Raw genomic sequence first — 23233 nt, 5'->3', positions numbered from 1 at the left:
GCCGGAAACACAGGGAATTTCCAGGGGAGGGGGAAGGCTGGGGGGGAGGAAGAGGGTTGGCTTTTTTTTCTTTTTCTTTTTTTTTCTTTTTTGCAGTCATGGAGTTTAAACTCTGAGCCCAGGCACTGTCCCTGAGCTCATAGGCCAACACTCTACCACTTGAGCCACAGTGCTACTTCTGGTTTTCTGGTAGTTTATTGAAGATAAAGTCTTACAGTCTTTCCTGCCTGGGCTGGCTTTGAACCATGATCCTCAGATCTCAGCCTACTGAGTAGCTAGGATGACAGGCGTGAGCCACCAGCACCCAGCTGCGTTTCCTGTTAACTGCACAAAGTAAATCCATCTTCCCTTCCTTCCTCCCTCCCTCCCTCCCTCCCTCCTTTCCTTTTTTCCTGTTGTACCATTTGAACCACACATCCACTTCTACCCACTTCTCTTCTCCACCCTGATCTCCGGGGAGCTTTTCCTGTCTGCCATAGCTGCCTGCCTGTGGTGAGCAGCTTCCCTAGGAAGCCCAGCCACCAGCCAGGAAGAAGCTGGGGCCCCTCCTGGGCCGGCACCCACCCTGATCTGGGGAAGACCCGGCGTCACAGCCATGGCCGAATAGCCAGAGGACGGCGGAGCCCTCGAGGGCGGGCCTCCCCGGGGGCACATGTGGGCACAGGTGTCCCTGGCTCCCCCCTCTCCATCGATTGTTTCAGATTCCTAGCCCACGGGTTGCCCTGGAGGGAGGGGGCACAGTGCCCTGCACCCCAAGTTATGCTGACTTGGCTGGAAAAGGCTGAGTGGTGCCTGGAGTTGGCCGGGGAGGAGGCTGGCCTCCGCATGGCTCTGGGCATCCTCCCCGGGCTCTGACAGGGGGATGGTTGTGGGGAGCCCTCAGCCCCTGGGGCTAGTGATGTTCCCGCCTGTGTGTCCCACCTCTCCGGGCTGGGAAATCCCCCTCCCTCGGCCAGCTCCCCAGTGATCCCCGCTGAGCAGCCGGCACTTTTTTTTTTTTGGGTCCGGTCGTGGGGCCTGAACTCTGGGTCTGGGCGCTGTCGTGGGGCCTGAACTCTGGGTCTGGGCGCTGTCCCTCAGCTCTTTAGCTCAAGGCTAGCGCTCTACCACTTGAGCCACACAGCGCCACTTCCGGCTTTTTTTTCTTATGTGGTGCTGAGGAATCGAACCCAGGGCCTCGAGCATGCAAGGCAAGTGCTCTACCACTGAGCCACCTTCCCAGCCCTAGCCGGCACTTTTTATTGGAGGTGAATGGAAATAAAAACAACTGGGTGTTTGAAGGGAGCGCGAAGGACTATTTACAAATGTACACTGCGGAAGGGGCTCCAGGCTCAGAAGATGGGGAGCAGCGCGGGCGCGTCCCCGGGGGACCGCTCAACCTGAGGGTCGCGCCGCCGGCCGCCTGCCCGGCCCTGGAACTGCAGCTCGGGGATGATGCGCCGGATCCAGCGGTGGTGGGAGGTCACCCGGATGTAGACGCCCGGCCGGTTGGGACGGGCACAGCCCTCGCCCCAGCTGATCACCCCGGCCTGCACCCACGACTGGTCCACGTGGCACACCAGGGGGCCCCCGGAGTCGCCCTGCAGGGGCAGCAGAACCCGTCAGCCCGCGCTGGACACACCCGGGTCGGGGCCATCTCCACCCAGGGTGCTCTAAGCTGCCCGCCTGGCCCGCCTGCGTGCCCTGGCGGTGTTGGTGGAAGTGCAGCTCCCCTAGCCTCCTGCAAGGGGTCCCGCGCAGGCCCGGCCGACGCTGGGCGCCTGGCCTACCTTGCAGGCATCCTTCTTGCCCTCGGCAAAGCCGGCGCATAGCATGTCGTCCTGGATGGCCTTGGGCTGCCAGTCGGGCTCCGCGTCTGTGCCGTAGAGCAGGTTGCACTTGGGCGTGTCGATGAGGGGCACCGAGAGCTTTTGCAGGGTCCGAGGGCTGGGCAGGTGGTCTGGGGGGTCGGGGGGGCTGCTCAGCCGGAGCCCCCTCTCCGCCCCGCCTCAGCCTGCTCCGTCTGTCCCCCCATCTCTGCAGCTCTTCCATCTGGGCAGCCGCCCCTTCCCCCCCTCCCCAGCCGGTCTGAATGAGAGGAAGACGGCTTGTGTCCATAACCATGGGAAGAGATGGTCCTCGCCGCCCGGGCCTGCCTTATTTCCTCATTTATGTATCAGCAGCAGGCGGCGGAGCCCAGGGCCCCATGCTCCCCTGGCGCAACCCCAACTTGAGCTAGACCACCCACCCCACCTGTCTCCCCGTTTTGTTTTCGAGACAGGGCTTTGCTCCCCATGCCGGCCTGGAACTCAGTTCTGCCTTTGCCTCTGGCGGCCGCCGGGCCGGGCTGTGCCCCGGGCCTGCCGGCGTGTCCTCACCCTGCTCGCTGGGGCTGCCCCAGCCGGTGACCCAGCAGCTCATGCCCGGCGCGAAGCTGACGGACGGGTCGGGCAGGCACACGGGGAGGATGTGGTCGGAGAAGGTCACGGGCGCCTCCAGCTCCACCAGGGCCACGTCGGCGCTGGAGGCCATGCCACGGTACAGCGGGTTGCTCTCCACGCGCCGCACGCGGGCGTACACGGCGTGGGGCCCTGGCCGCAGCAGCTGGCGGGCCCCGAGCAGGACTCTGTATGGGGCTGTGTCCGAGGTGCTGGCAGGGAGAGCAGAACGCAGTGTGGGCACCCCATCCTGCTGCCGGGGGGTCCCCCAGCCCACCACACCGCCTCGCACCGCTGCCCGGCCACCTCGAGCCCAGCCGGGAAGGGATGCGGGGGGGAGGAGCTGGGGAGACACCGACCTCCTGCGGGGTGCAGGAGGCTCCGCCGGCCGCACCTTGCACGGGCCGCCCACCCTAGCTGTAAAGTGCAAGGTTTTTGTAAGTCTCGGGGCTTGAACTCAGGGCCTGGGCGCTGTCCCTGAGCTCCTTTTGCTCAGGGCTCACACTCTGCCACTTGAGCCACAGCGCCACTCCTGGCTTTTTCTGTGTGTGTGGTGCTGAGGAATCGAACCCAGGCCCTCATGCATGCTAGGCGAGCGCTCCACCACGGAACCCCTTTCCCGGCCCCTGTGTCCTTTTTAGAATTTCAGCTCTGTGGTGGGGCAGGAGGTGTGGTGTGTGGGGACCCCAGGAGTCTTTGTGGGGGCCGGCCCCTTGCTCAGGGCTGGCTTCAGTGCTGGGGTAGGGGACACCCCGGTGCTGAGCCCGCTGCGCTGTGCCTCGGGGTTGGGGGACTGCAGGGCTGGGGCAGCGGCTGGGCTGGGGTGGAAAGGGCGCCCTGGCCAGGAGCGCGGCCGCTGTCCGGGGTGCTGAAGGGGCGGGGCGGGGCGGACTCACTTGGAGAAGCAGTGGGCGGCGGTGAGCACCCACCGCCGCGAGAGCAGGCTGCCGCCGCAGAAGTGGCTGCCGTCGCGCTGGATGCTCGCTTGCCACGGCCACTCCCGCTCCAGGGCGTCCCGCCCGCCCACCATCCGGCTCCGCATCCTGGGGCGTCCGCAGGCTGGGGAGCGTGGGAGGCCTCACCGGGGTGCGCTGGGCTCCCCACCCCGACCCGACCCTCACCCCGGCCCCCGTGGCCCCTGATGCCGGCCGGCGCTCCCGCGGGGCCCTGTCCTGCCAGGACAGTGCTCCACCCCCTTCCACTTTTCCTAGGCTCCAGCTCCACGAAGCCACCACGTTTCCTGGCTCTGCTTCCCCCAGGCACTTTCTAGTCTTCTCCCGTGGGCCACGCACTCGGCCCTGGCCTGCATCTCAGCAAAGGCCACTCACCTCTCGGGGACTTGGCCTCCTGAGCCCCTGGAAATGAGAAAGGGAGAGCTGTTGAGTGTAGCGCTGCACCCCTGTAATCTCAGCCCCCCCCCCACATCCCATAAAGACCGGCAGCCTCTGTGGGTGCTCGGCTGCCTCTGGCTGGGGCTGAGCTTGCGGGGCTTGCGGGAGTGGCCGTCGGAGGCCCTGCCTGCTGCGGCCCACCCCCTGACACCCAGGTGTGAAGAGCCAGGGCCTGCCTGGTGGGGTGCTGTTACCCCAGCTGAGGTGGGGGGGCAGTCACAGGGATCCCCCCTCTGCTCACTACACAAGCCTTGACCTCGCTGGCTCCCCCACTGGGGCGCCCTGGCATTACACCCCTGGGGAACCGCGGCGCCCTTCCAAGCACCAGGAGGCTGCGAGGGGTTGGGGACATCTCCCTGAGGGGCGCCCCAGTGCTCTCTGCCCCCCCTCCCGGGCCTGGAGCCCTGCCCGGCCTGCGGTCGGCAGCGCCAGGGCTGGAGGTGGCCTGGGGACGGGAAGCGCGGCCGGCCGCCCAGGAATGTGAAGCGGCTCCTGCCCCGCGGGAACCTGCAGGAACCTGCTGACCCCGCCGACCCAGCGCCCGCCGCTGCCCCGCTGCCCCCCACAGCCACTGGCGGCTCTCAGGGTCGGGGAGCAGCCCCCGGGGGGTTGGGGGGAGGTGTCCCTAACCCAGCAGGAGGCGGGGTGACCCCAAGAGCTTAGCAGCCCATGGAATCCCTGTCCTTTCTGGGAACAGTTCCAGGGGACATTTAGCCAGGGGCGACCTCTGAGCACAGGGCCCACAGACTCCACGTTGCTCTCCTCACTTCCACCCCCCCCCCCCCGTGAAACTTCTAGAACCTTCTGGACAGTTGGAGGGGGGTCTTCGCCATTGGGTGGGGCATGTTCTGCTGCTCCAGGCAGGTGCAGGGAGTCGGGGGGCTATGTATGGTTGGATCCCCAGGAAGGGCAGAGGGGACCCTTGGAGGTGGAGGAACCCCAGGCCCCGGACTCACCAGCCAGCGGCGGCGGCAGCAGCAGCAGCAGCAGCAGCAGTGTGGGTGGCGATGGCCGCCTCATGTCCCCGGCCCAGTGAGGGGGTGGGGGCAGGCGCTGGGGAGAGTTCGAGGTCACGGGCCGGTAAGGGGTGCAGGTGGGGGGGGGCAGGTGGCGGGGTGGGGGAGGCGGTGGGGAGCGTTTGAGGTCGTGGGCCGGTGAGGGGTGCGGGGCGGGGGCAGGCGGCGGGGAGCTGCTAGCCAGGTGCGGGCTCCATGAAGTGGGGTTTTATGCTGGAGGTGAGCCCGCCTTGCTATGCCACCCAACCTGTCAGCCCAGCCCGCCCGGCTCCTCCGGCAGGAAGGAGGCGCCGCTCCTCCGCTGCCCTGCCACCCAGCCCTGAACCCCCGAGCCCCCACCCGCACCTGGGCCTGCGGGGCTGAGGAGGGGCTGCGGGGTGTGGGGGGACTCTGGGTCCCCAGCCCCTTGCCAGGAGCTGCCCAGGGACGAGCTGCTCAGGCCGAGAGGCCTTCCTGGAGTCCTCCCTGACCCACTCCATTCATTCATTCATTCATTCAGTTCTTATGGGACACCTGCTGTGTGCCTGGCTGCAAGGCCCTTGGGTGGGGCTGTACACCACAGCGGGGTGCGTGTGGGTCCCCCCTCCTCCAGGACCCCGCCCCGGGCCCCCCTGAGGCGGCAAGGCTGTGGGCGGGGTCTGCGGGTCCAGGAAGGCCATGGGGACCGGTGGCTGAACCGTCCCCGTCCCGGAGCCAGGAAGTTATTTGGGGCACTGCGCTGATGTCACGCGGGGCCGCTCCCACCCACAGGGCCAGCTGGGCCTGCCTCAGTTTCCCCGTGGTGTGAGAGCCGCAGTGTTCCAGATCCTGGACATGCTCCAGGCTGTGGCCTCCCAGGCCCCCGGGGCCAGCCCAGGCATAAAAGCTGAAAGATTCCATCTCGATCATGTGGACATGGTGGCACACGGGATATCCCAGCAACAAAGGGAAAAACACAAATAGGATCATGGTTCAGTCCGGCCTGAGCACAAAGAGAGACCCTATCTCAAAATTAGCAAATGCAAGCCCGGCATTACACCAGTAACCCTAGGTACTGGAGGCCGAGGAGATCTGAGGTTCAAGGCTCAAAACCAGCCCCCGAGGCTCTGTCTCCACTTACCAAAAGCCAGAAGTGGAGCTGTGGCTCAAGCACTAGGGTACCAGCCTTGAACAAAGTAACTAAGGGAAAGCACCTGGGTCCTGAGTTCAAACCCCAATACCAGCACCCACCCCCAAAACTATCCCAAAATACACAACTTCCACTGAATCCTAAAGATGAATGGGTGCAGGATATAGACAAATTGCCAAAAAGGAAACTAATTTGGCTAATGCACTTGCTGGGAAGTGAACGTGCAGCCGTGGTAATTAAATGCAAATCAGAGCCACAGCACAGAGACAGAACTGTCTAGTAGGTGTAGTATGGGCTTATTAGCACAGCGGGGAAGAATGCTGCTAGTCAGGGCTGTGGAGAAATGAGTGGGTCAGCTGGGGGCCTGGGACCCATGGGACCAGCCCTTCTGTTAGTCCGTGTGTCCTTGGCGGATTTGTTTTTTGTTTGTGAGACAGGGTCTTATTATACAGCCCAGGCTGGCTTTGAACCCACCGTCCTCCTGCATGCTAGGATTATGGGTATGAGGTACCCAAGTTCGTTTATTGTGGTGTGTGTGTGTGTGTGTGTGTGTGTGTGTGTTTGTGCGCACCGGTATTCAGGGCCTTGATGCAGTCCTTTAGCTTTGTGTTCACTGCTGCCAATCTACCACTTGAGCCACAGAGCCACTTCCAGCTTTTTCTGATGGTTAACTGGAGATCGGAGTCTCACAGATTTTTCAACCTGGCTTTGAACCTCGATCCTCAGATCTCAGCCTCCTGAGTGACTAGGATTACAGGCGTGAGCCACCGGCGCCTGGCACCCAGCTAATATTTGCTGTATGTGTGCCAGTCCTGAGGTTTGAACTCAGGGCCTGGGTGCTGTCCCTGTGCTTTTCTGCTCACGGCTAGTGCTTTACCACTTGAGCCACAGCACCACTTCCAGCTTTTTTTTTTTTTTTTTGGTCCGGCTGTGGGGCCTGAACTCTGGGCCTGGGCGCTGTCCCTCAGCTCTTCAGCTCAAGGCGAGCGCTCTACCACTTGAGCCACAGTGCCACTTCCGGCTTTTTTTCTTTTGGCTCATGTGGTACTGAGGAATCGAACCCAGGGCCTCAGGCATGCAAGGCATCCGCTCTACCACTGAGCCATCTTCCCAGCCCCCCACTTCCAGCTTTTTGTCCAGGCTCACTTTGAAGCACGGTCCTCAGATCTCAGCCCCCTGAGTAACTAGGATGACAGGCGTGAGCCACGAGACCACTTAGGGCTTCTCTGATGGTTTTGGTGGCTCTTGATCAGGTCAGCAGGGGGCACCAGAGAGCAGCCACACACCCCCTCCCCAGCTGCTGTGCTTGACTCAGCCAGCAGGGGGCGACAGACGCGGGGTGAGTCACAGCCAGGGACCTGCAAGGCGGTATCCTGGCTAGCCCCGAACCAGGGCCATCTGGGAAAACACGTCCACCAGGCAGGATCGCTGGTCACTACTAGTTTGGTGTAGGGGTGGTGAGGAGGTGCGGGAGCTGTGTTTGGTGTGAGCCGTGGAGAAGTCTGGTGGGGTGGTTGTAGGTGGATTTCTGGCTTCCGGGACAGGGAGTTCCTGAAATGGTAAAGTCCCAACAACTCTGCTTCACCCAGTGTGCACTGCACTAGGCTATGGCTTCTCAGGTGTCTGTACCCAGGGGCCTCCGGTGCTGGTTTCCTCCAGTGGCAAATGGAGGTTGGTACTGCAGGGAGCAGGGCGGTACTCGGCACAGTAAGGCCAGAGTCTTGGCATGCTGGAGTCCATGGCTCCCACAGCAGTACCACAGCCTTACCACAGTGCGGCTCACAAGGAGGACTTCCAGGTCTTCCAGTCCCCACCATCAACGGCAGCTCAAAGCCCACCATCAAGGGCCAGGCATTTTCCCCAGAGAGGAAGCAGACACCATACGGGGACGCGCCGGGCTTGGCAGGGTCAGATACAGCGCATCTTGTCTGAGTCTTGGCGGTCCTACCTGCCGGCCAGGTGAGCCGGGGCCAGCTGCATGGTCCTCGTGGGCTAGTGAGGTGGCCGGGGCTCTGGGTGGAAGCGGGCACGGAGAGCAGCTGCGTGGATCGGATGCTGGGGGCAGACACGGAGCCCTGCCGGGCCAAGTGGTTTCCAACGAAGAATTACTTCTTGCCTCAAGGGTAACAAGCAATTTTCAAATCCCACAGGTGTGTAAGGGGAAATATTTGACCTCTATTTTCCTGTGATCAAGAAAGGAAAGGAAAAGTTCAGAGTCAGGCTGGGAAGGTGGCTCAGTGGTAGAGCGCTTGCCTTGCATGCATGAGGCCCTGGGTTCGATTCCTCAGCACCACATACACAGAAGCAGCCAGGAGTGGCGCTGTGGCTCAAGTGGTAGAGTGCTAGCCTTGAAAAAGCAGCTCAGAGACAGCACCCAGGCCCTGAGTTCAAGCCCCAGGACTGGCAAAAAAAAAAAAAAATCAGACTAATTAGTACGTAACTTCAGGGACATCATGGATTACATAGTAAGATCCTGTCTCCAGACAAACCCAACAAACAGACAAGGGAAAAAAACAGGTGGTTTACCTCTATAATCCCAGCGTCTATTGAGGATCATATTTCTAGGCCACACTGGGCAAAAGGTACTCAGACCCCATTTCAGCAAACAAGCTGAGTGTGGCAGTTCAAGCCTGCGGTCCCAGCTCCACAGGAGATAGAGGTTGGGTTACCTTGGGTCCAATGCTGACCTGGGCAAAAAATGTGAGACAATATCTGAAAAATAGCAAAGCCTCCTAAAAACAAGGAGCTGGGGGCATGACTCCGTCCCTGCGCAGAAGACACAGCCCCTGAACCAAACCCCAGTACTGCAGAGGAAAGAAAACAGCCTTTCCCGAGCCGAACTTCCTCACGCTCTCCTTGCTGTTAGAATCTCCCCTGAGGAAGTAATGAAGTCCTTTCAGAGATTCTTAACAGGGTTATTTTATTGACACATTATGCACGACAGCGAAGACAGTGAACATCCGTTTCAGGGTCGCGGGCTTGAGTAAATTGTAATTAGTTACACGATGGAATTTTATATGCACGTGACGTAAGAACACAGGATCTGTGCCTCCTCTGGATAACTGGCCCTCGATTTCCTGTGATTCCCTAGATGGTTTGCTTTTCTATTAGTTTGAAGTTTCCTCATCTGGTTTGCTTTGCCCGGGGATAACACTGTCGTCGGGTTTGATTCCTCACACGTTGTGCCGTTTTGACCTGCATCAGCTTTGTGCTGGTGACCTCGGGGCCGCTGGCCTGTGAGCAGGGGTCCACTAGCAGTCCCCCAGCTCTCTGACAAACACTCAGAATTTGCCTTCTTAGGTGTTGGCTTCTCCATTTCCTTACAACACACATTGATCAGGTCATAAATGGAGTACTGAATGGAATGTCAGAATGTGTTACACTGTAAGAGCGGCTTAATGTAGCAGTATCAGGGCCAGTGGCTCACGCCTGTCATCTTAGCTACTCAGGAGGCTGAGATCTGAGGATCACAGTTCAAAGCCAGCCTGGGCAGAAAAGGCCGTGGGGCTCTTATCTCCAGTGAACCACCAGAAAACCCGAAGTGGCGCTGTGGCTCAACTGGTAGAGCGCTAGCTTCAAGCAAAAGAGCTGAGGGACAGCGCCCAGGCCCTGAGTTCAAGCCCCAGACTGACAAATAATAGGTGATCCATAGTTTGTCTCACTAAGCAAAATGGAGAGTTTGTACTCAGCTAGTTCGTCACATGATTGGACAAACTTGCAAGCGCATGGCGCGGGCCGCCGAGCATGTGCAGCTGCTGCGAAAAGTGTAATTTTCAGAAAAAAAAAAAGAAAAGATGCCCTGCACGTAAATATAGAACAAGTGCGCGTCAGTGATTTTCATTCATTGGCGAATGAGGCCAGAGAGAGTGCAGGCTGGGCTGGAGGGGCGTGGGGCCGCAGCAGCCGCGGTTCTGCGTGGATGGAATCACGGGCCCGGCCCGCGCACCGCGTCTGGCTGGAAGCCTCCGTGCGGAGGGACGGACGGACCCGCTCGGCTTCTAACTGCGTCTACAGATCCGCAGCCACAGCGAGGTCAGGCTCCCGGGCTCTGTTGGCTTTGGGCGGCTTCCTCGGCGCTCACCCTCCTGAGCAGCTCCGGGCAGGCGTGAGCCGCGGCGCCTGCCGGGGTGCGTCCCAGCGCTGAGGCCGCGGGACCGGGGGGAGGGGCAGGGGAGGGACAGCGGGGGTCCCTCACAGCCTCTGGCCCACCAGCCCTCCCCCCCCATCTGTGCACAGAGAGGGAAGTTTCTGTACCTTCTGGAACGTTCTAGGCCTTGGTGCCCTGAGTGTGAGCTGGCTGGGCATGGGTGGGAGGAAGAGGATGAGTCACGATGACTCCCAGGCCTGAGGTTTGTGCGTGGTGCACGTGGGTGTGTGCACGTGTGTGTGTGTGTGTGTGTGTGTGTGAGAGAGAGAGAGAGAGAGAGAGAGAGAGGGGAGGCATTTTTCTTACCCAGCAGGTCCAAGGGTGCTGGGATTTGGGGGACCCAGTTTCCATGGAGATGCAGGGTAGAAATCCGGGTCCCTGGTGTCCAGATGGGGTGGGGGTGGGGGTGGGGACAGGCGGGGGGACCCACCGGCACCGGAGCTCCGCCTCCTGGCTGGAGAAGTGAGCCGCAGGCAGGGCCTCATTAGCTTCCTCTCCAGGGCAGGTGTGACCTGGTGACCCTGGTGGCCAGGCCACTCTGGGGGCTCGAGAAGGGCTCCCAAATGCTGCACCCCCAGGAGAGCGGAGCCCTGAACCTCAGCCCCTTGCTCACCCACACATCTCAGACATGGAGTGACCTCTGACCTGAGTGGTCATCTACAGCCTGCTCCCTTGGGGGTGGTTGGCAGGTCAGCACCTACTTCTGTCTGTGATACTGGGATTTGAGCTCAGGGCCTTGGACTTGTAAGCACTCTAGCATTTGAGCCCTGGCCTGGGTGCCATCCTTCAGCTCTCTACCACTTGACCCACAGCACCAAGTCTGGTTTTCTGGTGGTTCATTGGACCTAAGAGTCTCACGGACTTTCCTGCCTGGGCTGACTTTGAACTGTGATCCTCAGATCTCAGCCTCCTGAGTAGCTAGGATGAGAGGTATGAACCAACAGCACTGGGCTGGATTTTGTTTTTGAGACAGGGTCTCTCTAACTGGGGTGCTACTTATGAGAACAGCACCACCAGTGTGACAAATGTGCTTTATGTCACACAAATCTGCGTAAAGCTAACTTATTAAGGTCATTATTATTATTATTCTGAGCCGGAGTCTTGCTGTGCAGCTCAGGTTGGCCTCACACGGTGCAGGGATTACAGGCATGCACCACCACGGTCAGCAGCAGCCAACTTTTCCGCAAGTTTGTAAATAAACCGTAGGTGGGCACTCTGGGGAAGGTGTCCAGTCCCAGCTCGGTGTCCACGGCCTCCAGGAGGCCACCCCAGGCCTTGTTTCTCCACCCCAGGGCTCAGCATTGCCTTCCACAGGACTAGGAGAAGCTTGTAGCCTTTGATTGATGGTGCAAAGTGCGTCCCAGCTGGGTGTGGTACGGCATGCCTGTAGTGCCAGCACTCGGTCGGCCGGGGCAGGAGAATCAAGAGTGAGCACAGCCTGGGCTGCGGGGTAACACTTCCAACCCCAGTCCCCTGCACCCCAGCCTGCGGGGGACCTCCACGGCAGGTGAGTCAGGTGCTGGGCTTTGGCATCAAGCCCCAACAGCTGTGAGCGGCCCGCCCTCCCCCCCCCCCAAAGGTGAAGCCAGGCCAGGATGCCCGCTGTGCACTCCGCAAATACTTTTCGCTGAGTGGATGTTGAGTCATACCCCAGTTTCCGCCTCGTTCTCAGAAGTGTTTACACCCCGGGAACGGGAGCCAGGGCCCCCCAGCATCTGTGCCAGGAAGTCTTCGTTATTTTTTCCAGCATGGGTGTGGGGGGGGAGGAAAGCTTGAACTTTTGTCCTTGAGCTTTTGTGCTCCATGCTGGCGCTCAACCACCTGAGCCGCAGCTCCACTTCCGTGTTTTGGGTGATTCATGGGAGCTACGAGTCTCACAGACCTTTCCTTCCTCCGGCTGGCTTTGAACCAGGATCCTCAGATCTCAGCCTCCTGAGTAGCGTGGATTATGGGCTTGAGCCACCAGTCTGGCGGCCGCTCAGGACGTCTGCTGGTGTCAGCTGGGCGGCTCCGCGTGGGGTGCAGGCCTGTCCCGTGGGTCCCCAGCACCCTGAGCCAGGACTGAAGAAAGGCAGAAAATGCTGAAGGGGGGGGATGAAGAGCGCAGAGCTGCGGCCCGCCCCCTCCCACGCTCACACACTCATCCTTCACTCATCCATCCATCCATCCGCTCAGCGATCGCCACGCACCCGGTCCGCGGGTCCCAGGCCCCCGCTGCGCGGCCGGTCGCCCCGTCCCCGCGCCCGCCTCCCACGCAGGGGACGCGCACGCTTCCTGGGCTCGGCCGGTCCCGCCCCCGGCTGAGCGGGTGGGGCGGGGCTTCCGGCCGGAGGCTGGCGCTGGGTGTCGGGGGCGACCCCAGGACCCCTGCATGGAGAACCCCCAGCCCGGCACGGTCAGGCCGGGCCCCCTGCGCCCCGGCCCAGGGACAGCGCTGCGGCCCGGCACTGAGTCACAGTGTCCCGGGAAGGGGGGTAACGGGGAACCGGGGCCCCAGCATGGCAGGAGCTCGGGACCGAGTCACAGCACCGAAGCCCCGAAGGCTGGGGCCAGTACCGAGCCCTGGCCCCCGCCACCTCCCCAGGCCTCAGGGACCCCAACACTGCGCAGGGCCAGCCCTGCCCCCCACGGCCGAGAGCGAGGCCCGCGTGGGTGCGGCCCCGCGTGGACGCACAGCTAGCATGGCGGCCTGCGCCCTGCGCCAGCCCCGGCCGCCCCCGGCCCGAGCCGGGACCGGTCCTGCCGCATTCCACCCCCAGCATAAAGCCCGGCCGCCGACCTCAGCCCCCGCCGCGCCGCCCCGGCTCCACTCGCGCGCATGGCGGGTTCCGGAGCGCGCCCGGGCCTGGGCGGGGGCCGTCGGGGGCCGCTGGCCGCGCGGCGGCGGCTGCTGCTGCTGCTGCTGCTGCTGCTGGTTCCCCCAGGTGAGCCCCCCCCTGCCTGGAACCCGGGCCTGCTGTGCGTGTGCCGTGCGTGTGCCGTGCGTGTGCCGTGCGTGTGCCGTGCGTGTGCGTGTGCCGTGCGTGTGCGTGTGCCGTGCGTGTGCGTGTGCGTGTGCTGTGCGTGTACGTGTGCTGTGCGTGTGCCGTGCGTGCGCTGTGCGTGTGCGTGCACGCCTGTGATTTCTCTCTGGCATGCTAACGACCCCTTGCCTCAGTTTCCTCGGGGGCACACTGGGGTCTCTCCCCATCCTCCGCGCGGCCAGCGCCTCGGCCGGGCCTGGGTTGCGGGCGGCGCCGGCATGGAGCCCAGGCGGAGGCCCTGACCTCCGCTGCCCGTGGACACGGAGCCGGGGCCGGGGCCGGGGAGGCCGGCGTCTGGGACCGGTGTTGGGGATCCCAGGGTGTGCCACGGGCGGGGCGGAGGCCCTGGGGGTGGCGGCTGTCCCGGTGCCCCAGGCCTTGGCTTGTCTGCCCCAATGGGACTCCGGGCTGGGCTGGGGGGGCTGGGGGTCCGGGGGGGGGGGGTTGGAGGGCTGGGGGGCTGGGGGAGCTGGGGGGTTGAGGAAGTGGGGGGGGCTGGGGGGAGTGGAGGGGGTGCTGGAGGGTTGGGGGGAGCCGGGGGGCTGGGGGGTCCAGGGGGTTGGGGCTGGGGGAGCCAGGGGGGGCTGGGGTTGGGGGGGGCTGGGGAGGCCGGGGGGCTGGGGGGGTTCCGGGGGGCCGGGGGGCTGGGGGAGCTGGGGGGGTTGAGGAAGTGGGGGGGGCTGGGGGGAATGGAGGGGGTGCTGGAGGGTTGGGGGGAGCCGGGGGGCTGGGGGGTCCAGGGGGTTGGGGGCTGGGGGAGCCAGGGGGTTGGGGGCTGGGGGAGCCAGGGGGGGCTGGGGTTGGGGGGGCTGGGGAGGCCGGGGGGCTGGGGGGGTTGAGGAAGTGGGGGGGGGCTGGGGGGAATGGAGGGGGTGCTGGAGGGTTGGGGGGGTTGGGGGAGCCGGGGAGCTGGGGGGGTCCGGGGGGTTGGGGGTTGGGGGGCTGGGGGAGCGGGGGGGGGGGGCTGGGGGTGGGGGATTGGGGGGCTGGGAGGCCGGGGGGGGGGGCTGGGGGGGGTTCCGGGGGGCTGGGGGGAGCAGGGGGGGCTGGGGGGGCTGGGGGAGCCGGGGGGACTGGGGGAGGGGGGGTTGGCAGGCTGGGGAGCCGGGGGGTTGGGGGGCTAGGGGGGTCAGGGGGAGGGGGGGCTGGGGGGACGGGGCGCCTCACTCTGCCTCTCTCGTCCTCAGCCACCCTCGGTGCAGCCGCCATCTCGGGTGAGTGGGGCGGGCGGGCGCGGGAAAGACCAGAGGGCAGAGACGGTGGGCCCTGGAGGGGGGGGGGGGGAGGGAGGGACGGGGGGGGGGCAGCCAGCGGAGCGCGTGTGTGCCGGGCAGGGCGCGTGTGTGCCGGGCAGGGCGCGTGTGTGCCGGGCAGGGCGCGTGTGTGCCGGGCAGGGCGGGGGCCGGGGGTCATGGGGGGTCACAGGGGCGGGCGTCGCCGCCCCGGCGGCCTGACCGGCCCCCCCCCCCCGCAGCGCCCCCGGAGTGCGGACGGCCGCGGCGGCTGGACAGGGTGGTGGGCGGCCAGGACAGCGGCGACGCCGAGTGGCCGTGGGTGGTGAGCATCCGCAAGAACGGCACCCACCACTGCGCGGGCTCGCTGCTCACCAGGCGCTGGGTGGTCACTGCCGCCCACTGCTTCAAGGGGTACGTGGGGCGCAGCCCAGCGAGGCCGAGGTCCCCGCCCTCAGCTCGCAGGCGTCCCTCAGACCCTGCCGCCCCTCCGTGGAGTCCCCGGGCCGAGATTGTCCCGTGTTCCCCGCCCCTCGCGGCACCCTCCCTTCCTTACCCCCCCCCTCCTCTTCCAGTTACCTGGAGCAGCTCTCCCTGTTCTCCGTGCTGCTGGGGGCCTGGAAGCTGGGGAGCCCCGGGCCCCGCGCGCAGCGGGCGGGCGTCGCCTGGGTGCTGCCCCCACCCGCGCTACTCCTGGAAGGAGGCCGCGGGCGCCGACATCGCCCTGCTGCGCCTCCATCCCCCCGTCCAGTTCTCCGAGCGGGTCCTGCCCATCTGCCTTCCAGACGCTTCCGTCCGCCTCCCGCCGCACACCCAGTGCTGGATCGCGGGCTGGGGGAGCATCCGTGACGGAGGTGCGGACCCCACCGCCAGGGCCGCCCCAGCCCCTCAGACACACCCGCCACCAGCAGGGCAGAGGCCAGAGGGCAGAGGCCAGGGTCCAAAGATGGGGGGTCACAGAAGCCCAGGTGGGCAGCGAGGCACGCTCTAGGTCAGAGGTGCCCCGCTGTGTTTGGGGTAACCACAGCCGCTGGACAAGCATGGAGGGCTGGGTGGGCCAAGCTGGGGCCTGGAGGAAGGGAAATCAGCAGATTCTCAGCACCCCCTGGAGGCAGCGAGACACAATTGCAGGCATCGGATTAACATTTGGTTCTAGAAACACAAACTGGTTCAAAAGACGGAAGAGCCAGGCGCCGGTAGCTCACGCCTGTCATCCCAGCTACTCAGGGGGCTGAGATCTGAGTATTAAGGTTCAAAGCCAGCCCAGGCAGGCAAGCCCGTGAGAGTCTGATCTCCAATAAACCACCAGAAAACTGGAAGTGGCGCTGTGGCTCAAGTGGTAGAGCGCTCGCCTTGAGCTGAAGAGCTGAGGGGCAGCGCCCAGGCCCAGAGTTCAAGCTCCACCGACAAAAAAAAAAAAAGAGAGAGAGAGAGAGAAGCAAAAGAAAGAGACAGATTGGCAGGTAAAGATGGGCAGAGCAAACCTGGGCTGGGCAAAAGAAAGGCAGAAACAGTCTACAACAGAGGAATGATGAAGATTGGAAGACAGAGTAGGGGGAGAGGGAGACTGGATATAGATAAAGGAAAATGGGGCTCTAACCTGGTCTAGAACTGCTTAGTTGTGTGGGGACTCAGGTTGCAGCCCCCTTGGGGAGTCTACAGACCAGTTTGTGGGTGTGGGGGTGCCCCCAGGTCCTGGTGTCATTTGTTGCATAATGGGACATTAATCGAAGACACTGCGTGATCCTTTGCTGGATAAAGTAGTGTCAGAAACAGGAAATGAAAGGCTGACAGCTTAGCCCCTTGGGGCCTAAAGGAGATTTTAAAAAAATTATTTTAGGGCTGGGAAGTTGGCTCAGTGGTAGAGCGCTTGCCTTGCATGCCTGAGGCCCTGGGTTCGATTCCTCAGCACCACATAAGCAAAAAGAAAAAAGCCGGAAGTGGCGCTGTGGCTCAAGTGGTAGAGCGCTAGCCTTGAGCTGAAGAGCTGAGGGACAGCGCCCAGGCCCAGAGTTCAGGCCCACAACCGGACCCCCTCCCAAAAAAAAAAAAATTATTTTATTTTGGATGGTTGTGGGGCCTGAACTCTGGGCCTGGGCACTGTCCCTCAGCTCTTCAGCTCAAGGCTAGCGCTCTACCACTTGAGCTACAGCGCCACTTCCGGCTTTTTCCATTTATATGGTGCTGAGGAATCGAACCCAGGGCCTCATGCTTGACAAGGTGAGTGCTCTACCACTGAGCCACCTTCCCAGCCCAAGGAGATTGTTTGTAAAATCAGCTCACTAGTTACAGAGTCTGCTGCGTCTCACGCTGTGTAGCCCACGCTGGCTTTGAACTTGCAATGCTCCTGCCTCCACCTTCCAAACGCTGGGTTTCCAAGTGCACACCGCCCTTCCCAGCCCGGGACTTATTAACGATGGCGAATCTCAGGCTGCACCTTCAGATTCAGATTCAGCGGGTCCAGAGATGGAGACCTGGAATTCGGGTTTAATGAAAGCACCTGGGGGTGGGAGCTTCGTAGGTCTGTGAGCAACGCTTGCTTCTGTGGCAACGGCTGGGGCCTGACCGCCTCCTCCCTCCCCAGTGCCCCTGCCCCACCCTCAGACCCTGCAGAAGCTGAGGGTGCCCATCATCGACTCTGGGATCTGCAGCCTCCTGTACTGGCGGGGAGCCGGGCAGGAAGCCATCACCGAGGACATGCTGTGTGCGGGCTACCTGGAGGGCCAGCGGGATGCCTGCCTGGTGAGTGCCCGCATCAGCCCTGCCCGGCCACCCCCTCCCCCTCCCCTGTCGCCGGTGACAGACACCAGGTCCTTGTTCGCCTATCCGTTGGGCATCAAGCAACTTAGAGCTCAGAGGCGCCAACTCATTCTTTTTTGGGGGGTGTGCGTGCCAACCCTGGGGCTTGAACTCAGGCCCCTGAGTGTTGTTCCCTAACGTTTTTTTGCTCAAGGTTAGCAGTCCATTTCTTGAGCCTCCAGCTTCTCTGCTGGTTCATTGGCAACAAGAGTCTCATACCTTCCTGCCCAGGCTGGCTTTGAACCTCGGTTCCCAGGTCTCAGCCTCCTGAGTGGCTAGGATCGCAGGCAGGAGCCACCCTTGGCCTGGCTGCCAACATGGTTAGGAGCTGGCCTGCTGTGGGAACCCCTTGCCCCCGAGGCCGGGCGTCCCGAGGCATGGCACGAGGCTCCCGCGGTCAGCCCCTGGGTTGGCCAGCGCCGGCCGGGCCCTGGAGCAGCTACTCCTCCCACATCCCTGCGCCCGCAGGCGGGGGAGGGCCAGCTGCTGCCTGTCCTGTAGGAGTGCGGGGTCCTGAGCTGCCCCGTCCTCCCCCCAAGCCCCCCCTCCCCAGTCCTCCCCTCCCCAGTCTCCCCCTCCACAGTCCTCCCCCCTCCACAGTCCTCCCCCCAGTCCTCACCCAGTCCCCCCAGTCCTCCCCTCCCCAGTCCTCCCCTCCGCAGTCTTCCCCCCAGTCCTCCCCTCCCCAGTCCTCCCCTCCCCAGTCCTCCCCTCCCCAGTCCTCCCTTCCTCCCCTCCCCAGTCCCCCCTCCCCAGTCCTCCCCTCCCCAGTCCTCCCTCCCCCCCCCCCCCCGTCCTCCGCTGTGCTCACCCCCCCCCCCCCCGCCCTAACCTCCTCCCTTGGCCGCAGGGCGACTCCGGGGGCCCCCTCATGTGCCAGGTCGAGGGGTCCTGGCTGCTCGGGGGCATCATCAGCTGGGGCGAGGGCTGCGCAGAGCGGAACCGACCCGGCGTCTACACCAACCTCCTGGCGCACCGCTCCTGGGTGCAGAGGGTCGTGCAGGGGGTGCAGCTCCGCGGGCGTCCGCGGGGCGGCGGGACCACGGGGCCCCGGGGGCCGGGGAGGGGCGCGGGAGCCCGGGACCGCGGCCGCCTCCTCCCTGGTGAGTAAGCCGTTGGCCTCTGGGGGGCGCGCGCGGGCTGCGCTGGCGGAGGCCACGCCCACCGGGAGAGCCACGCCCACCGAGCCACCGCCCAGCGACCCGGCCACACCCTTCGAGTCGGCCACGCCCCGATCTGGCCACGCCCCGATCTGGCCACGCCCCTGGCCGGCCGCTGCTGTCCCCGCCATGTAAATAGGTTGCTCTGATTTTTACAGCGCTTTGTGACCCTGCCCCATATTTATTCTCCCAATTTCAATAAATTATGCGCTCCAGACCCCGTGCTTCCTGTGGGGGGGCGTCCGTGGGGGCCGTGTGAGGTTGCATGGTGGCCTGGCTGCAGGCGTCCAGACCAGGCCTTTGTCCTGGTGCCCTCCGTCCCCGAGGGGAGAGGAGGCCGGGGCTGTGACCACCTGGAGGCCCGGCACTAGAGATCCAGCTCTGGAGGCCCGGCTCTGGAGGTCCAGCTGTAGAGGTCCAGCTCTAGAGGCCCAGCTCTGGAGACCGGGCTCTGGAAACTGCTCTGGAGGCCCGGCACTGGAGATCAGGCTCTGGAGGCCAGGCTCTAGAGATCAGGCTCTGGAGGTCCAGCTCTAGAGGGCAGGCTCTGGAGGTCAGGCTCTGGAGGTCCAGCTCTGGAGGTCAGGCTCTGGAGGCCAGGCTCTGGAGTTCAGGCTCTGGAGGCCAGGCTCTGGAGGTCAGGCTCTGGAGGTCAGGCTCTGGAGGCCAGGCTCTGGAGGCCAGGCTCGGGCACCGAGGCAGGCATGCCTGCGGGAAGCCCCAGCAGAAAAGGGTGGTGCCCCTCTCCAGGCCTGGGCACCCGCTCCTGGTGGCAGTGCTCGGGGCGAGGGGGGCTTGGATGGAGAGGTCCAAGTCTGGACCATCAGAGCCCCTCCCTGATCTGAGCCTGTGCCCTCCCTGCCAGGCGCTGATTCATGCAGTGACTCAGCCTGACTTACACGTTCCTCCCCACCACGAAGGAACAAAACAGTTCCGCAGAGGGCCGGTCCAGTCTTCCCTCACCTCACCCTCCGTCCTCAGCCATGCCTCCGTCAAGCCTGGTGCGACTTCCTGCCCGCCCAGGGACCGGCTATGCCCTCCCCCGGGCCTCAGCGCCCCGCCCCGGCCCCGGGTAATCCCTGGGTGACTGGGGGCCTCAGCGCCCCGCCCCGGCCCCGGGTAATCCCTGGGTGACTGGGGGTGGCTCGCGGTCCGCGTGTATACATACATAATACAGAATTCACACGCATTTCACATATATAATATATAAACGTATACAGTATATCACATATATAATTTACGTCTATTTCAATATGCGATTCGTATGTATTTCATATATATCATTATGTAATGAATGCATGTACGCATTTACTTTTGATGTTGCTTTTCTGTTGTTATTGTTTCCGGTTCCTGAACTAGGTCTTGAACCCAGAACCTGGGTGCTGTCTCTTAGCTTCTCCACTCAAGGCTGGTACTCGACCACTCCCGGCTTTCGGGTGGTTCTTTGGAGATAAGGATCTCATGGCCATTAATGCCCAGGCTGGCTTCAAAATGAGATCCTCAGATGGCATCCTCCTGAGTAGCTCAGAGTTCAGGGGCGAGACGCCAGCTCCCAGCCCATACTGGGGTCTGAGTTCAGGACTTTGCCTTTGCTAGACAGATCCTGCTGGAGCCCGGCCAGCTCCTGCTTGCTCTGGTTAGTTATAGAGGGCCGCGGGCCTCACCGCGGGGCTGTGATGGAGCTGGGTCGCAAATGTGGCCCAGCACGCCGGGCTTGTTTTGTGGAGAAGGAGTCCCACGAGTGCTTTGTCCACACGCGCTTCAAGCCGTGGTTCTCCCGGGGATGGCCGAAGTGAGCCGCCCCGCCCGGCCTCTTTATTTCTTCAGAGCCGGGATGGAACTCGGGGCCTTGCATGCTGAGCGAGCTTCTGCCCGGAGTCACAGCCTGGCCCCAGTCACATTGTTTTGATTACCTTAGGATTATTTTCAGAAAACAATGAATGTTTCTTTAAAAACAAACGAGCTGCTGCGGAAGCAGCTGGAGAGCCTGAGTCAGGGCGGCCACACCGGTGGCGGCGGTGCCGGGCCCTTGGCCTTGTGACCCAGTGCCCTTTCTGCCGGTGACTGTCCCTGACCTTCCTCTTCCAAACCTCATTTCCTGGCCTCCCTCCCTCCCTCTTCCCCACTCCACCGCGGCTTCCTCCAGCACCTGCGCCTCTCACCCCAACAACCCCCCAGCCCTCGCCTCCTCCCACCGGGGCCTGCCCCTCTCTCTTCCTCCCCTAGTCTCCCTCCTGTGGTGCCTGGTTTTTTCTTGTCCCAGATTGATTTTCTGTTTTTGATCGCTCAGTCTCCTTACCAGGTCCCTCCTTCCTCTCCCCCCTCCCAGAGGAGGGATCTTTGCAGAAGCCCCTGAGAATCCATGTCCAGAGGGCTGGGAAGGTGGCTCAGTGGCAGGGTGCTTGCCTAGCATGCATGAAGCCCCGGGTTCGATTCCTCAGTACCACATACACAGAAAAAGCCAGAGTTGTGCTATGGCTCCAGTGGTAGAGTGCTAGCCTTGAACACAGAGAGGCTCAGGGACAGCGCCCAGGCCCTGAGTTCAAGCCCCAGGACTGAGGGGGGGTGGGGGGAAGAATCCATGCCCAGAATGATCTCAGGTAGAGGGGTAGGGCCCCAGGATGGAGACCTCAGCCTTAGGGGCCCCCAGGCCTGAGAAGCAGGCTGGGCCGTGGCGTGGGAAGCCGAGGCCCCTCCCCCAGAGCGGCCAGCACTTCCTCCAGTGCCCCGGCCTGCATGTATGGGGCCGGGGTGCTGGTGCTGTCCAGGAGGGGTCCCCTGGCGCAGCGGGGTCCAACCCGCCCCTGCAGCCTTGTTCTGGAAGCTTCCTAGGTGTGTGCTCTGCTCGGGTCCCGGTGCACACCTGCACTGATGGGAGCCGGGCCGGCGCCGCGTGGAGGCTGAGAAGTTGCAGTTATGAGCCATGGGGCCCAGGGCGCTGGGAGCCCAGCGAGGGGCCCAGAAACAGCACTGGGGAAGCTGGGGCAGCCATCCCCTCCCCTCCTCCCAGCCGCCCTCCCCTGGCACCCCTGCTGGCAGGGCGTCCACGGCGCCCGCTTGAGCTGGCCGCCTCTTAGGACCTCGAGTATGAGAGTCCAGCGTGAGGAATCCCGCGGGACCCCAACATTCACAGCATCGCGAGCGGATCATGGTGATGGCAACGAGCGTTTCTTTATTTGCTCCTGTTGCTGGTTTCTGAGTCGGTCCTAGGGATTGGCCATAGGGGAGGCGCTGTTCCTGAGCTTTTCCCTTTCTTTGCTTTTTTTTTTGTGTTCCTTTTCTCAAGGCTGGCACTCTCCTCTCCAGGCCACAGCTCCGTGGCTGACTTTTTGGTGGTTAACTGTAGAGAAGAGTCTCACGGATTTTCTTGCAGGGGCTGGCTTTGAACTGTGGATCCTCAGATCTCAGCCTCCTGAGTGGCTAGGATGATGGGGGAGCCGTGGTTGTCCAGCTAGTATTTGCTCATTTGGGGCAGGGGAGGACAGAGTCCCCCGGGGCTGAGCCTCCGCCCCCTGCACCCCCCTGCCGTCCCCGCCCTGGGGCTGTGCGTGGGGTCTGTGCAGTGCGGCCGGGCCAGGATCTCACCTGCCCCCAGCCTCCCGCAGGAGGACGGCTTTGCCAGCGGGCTCTCCTTTACGGTGGGTGGTCTGTGTCCTCTCTCCCCTCCATCCCGGCCCCTCCCTCCCCCGAGCCCTCCCCTCCCCCCTGGGCTCCCAGCACCCCACGGGCCTGCCCCAACCTTCTGAGTGCCTGTGGAAGGTTCTAGCTTGCCGGTTTGTCCACCTTGTCTGATGACTTCCTCTGGCTAGTAACTTCCAAGTGTTGTCTTGCTACCGCCAGCCCGTCTCTCCACTGCTCTGTTACACTAAGAGGACGCGCAGACTCCAGCCACCAGGCCTCCTCCTCGCGTCCCCTGCGCTTCTGCCGCCACGCTGCGGCTGGTCTTCCTCCCCGGCCTCGACCCCCAGCCTCCTATCCAGCACCAACGCCAGCCACCGCGTGTTCCAGGGCCCACGGGCCCCCGGCAGACCCCCAACCCCATTTTCCAACAACTGCAGGCACCGATGCCCCCTGGGGGCTCCCCCACCCACCCTCCCCGCCTCTGTCCCCCCTTCAGATGACAGGAGGGGGCCGAAGCCGTGGCCAGCACCCGGCCTTTGCCGGCCTCCTGGTCTCCTCTTCCCCACCCTGGATCCCCACAGGGGTACACATGGCACCCGGGGTAGGGGGGGGACTTGAACTCACACCGTCTCCCTACGAAGACCCGTCCCCAGCTCACTACTGCAGCAGGAGCCAATCAAGGGCGTGGAAGCCGGAGCAGCGGTGCCCGTCCAGCCAATCCCCGCCCGCGCCCGCTGGCCGCACTCTGGGGCACCCGGCCCTGCAGGCCCTGGACTGTGACGGGTTTGTTCCGGGCCGGGCGGGCCGCGTGCAAGGTTGTGTAAGAGGAGGCCATCCGCAGCCAGCACGTAGACGAGCTCCGGAACACGGATGAGGAAGTGGTCACAGGTGACCCGAATGTTCCGGAAGAGAGACGGGCTGGCTTCTGTCACCGGGGTGGAGGGGTGATGGGGCCAGGAAGAGAGGACCGGCAGAGGCGGGAGGCAAAGGGGGCGCCGGGCCCCTGACTCCCCCCGGCCGGCGGCGCAGGGCCCAGCCGGGCGCCTCCACTCGGCACGCAGAGCGGGCCACGAGTCACACGGTCACACGGCGCGCCCGGGCCGGGCCTTGGTTTCCACAGCAAGAAAAGCCAAGCGGGGGAGGGGCACCGGAGCCCGAGGCAGCGGGAAGGCCGTGGGACTTGGTGGAAATCTGAATGACTCAGGAGAGTGACTCCACCTCCAGCCCTCCGTCCCTCATCTGGAAACACTGGAAAAGAACAGCCGCCCGAGGCTGATGGCAATTAAACCAGCAACAATTGTGCAAATGTGTTACGCCAC

At 63.4% G+C, this 23233-nt stretch overlaps 2 protein-coding genes and 1 long non-coding RNA gene across 3 annotated transcripts; 1 reads left to right on the top strand and 2 right to left on the bottom strand.

The window, feature by feature from the left end:
• Positions 1–1331: 1331 nt before the first annotated feature.
• Prss27 (serine protease 27) lies at positions 1332–5712 on the bottom strand. Its single transcript, XM_042698145.1, has 7 exons — positions 5569–5712; positions 4765–4861; positions 3746–3772; positions 3314–3476; positions 2358–2629; positions 1770–1939; positions 1332–1580 (listed from the first exon to the last, which is right to left on the bottom strand). The coding sequence occupies exons 1-7, from the start codon at positions 5710–5712 to the stop codon at positions 1332–1334; spliced, it is 1122 nt and encodes a 373-aa protein (XP_042554079.1).
• Positions 5713–12897: 7185 nt separating this feature from the next.
• Positions 12898–18460, top strand: LOC122123726 (brain-specific serine protease 4-like). The gene is given in 7 exon segments (XM_042698144.1): positions 12898–13003; positions 14290–14316; positions 14577–14748; positions 14910–15009; positions 15011–15188; positions 16919–17076; positions 17984–18460. Coding segments are annotated over 7 exon segments (1002 nt in total). The 3' UTR covers positions 18245–18460.
• A 3213-nt stretch (positions 18461–21673) lies between these two features.
• On the bottom strand, positions 21674–23233 carry LOC122123876. Its single transcript, XR_006150454.1, has 3 exons — positions 22539–23233; positions 22033–22158; positions 21674–21713 (listed from the first exon to the last, which is right to left on the bottom strand). It is a non-coding gene; the product is annotated as an uncharacterized LOC122123876 (long non-coding RNA).

The sequence above is a fragment of the Dipodomys spectabilis genome, unplaced genomic scaffold (genome assembly GCF_019054845.1).
Source record: "Dipodomys spectabilis isolate Male_0828 unplaced genomic scaffold, ASM1905484v1 ptg000231l, whole genome shotgun sequence".
Taxonomy (NCBI): domain Eukaryota; kingdom Metazoa; phylum Chordata; class Mammalia; order Rodentia; family Heteromyidae; genus Dipodomys; species Dipodomys spectabilis.
Note: the sequence above shows the minus strand (reverse complement) of the source record. Positions and strands in the feature narration are given on the sequence as shown.

Excerpts from the sequence above, each read along its gene's own strand:
- Prss27 (XM_042698145.1), bottom strand. The coding sequence starts at position 5,712 with ATGATCGAGATGGAATCTTTCAGCTTTTATGCCTGGGCTGGCCCCGGG. Across the intron at positions 3,773-4,764 it reads GCTGCCGCCGCCGCTGGCTG|GGGCTCAGGAGGCCAAGTCC; the intron begins GTGAGTCCGGGG and ends TCTCATTTCCAG. Across the intron at positions 1,581-1,769 it reads GCAAGAAGGATGCCTGCAAG|GGCGACTCCGGGGGCCCCCT; the intron begins GTAGGCCAGGCG and ends CTGCCCCTGCAG.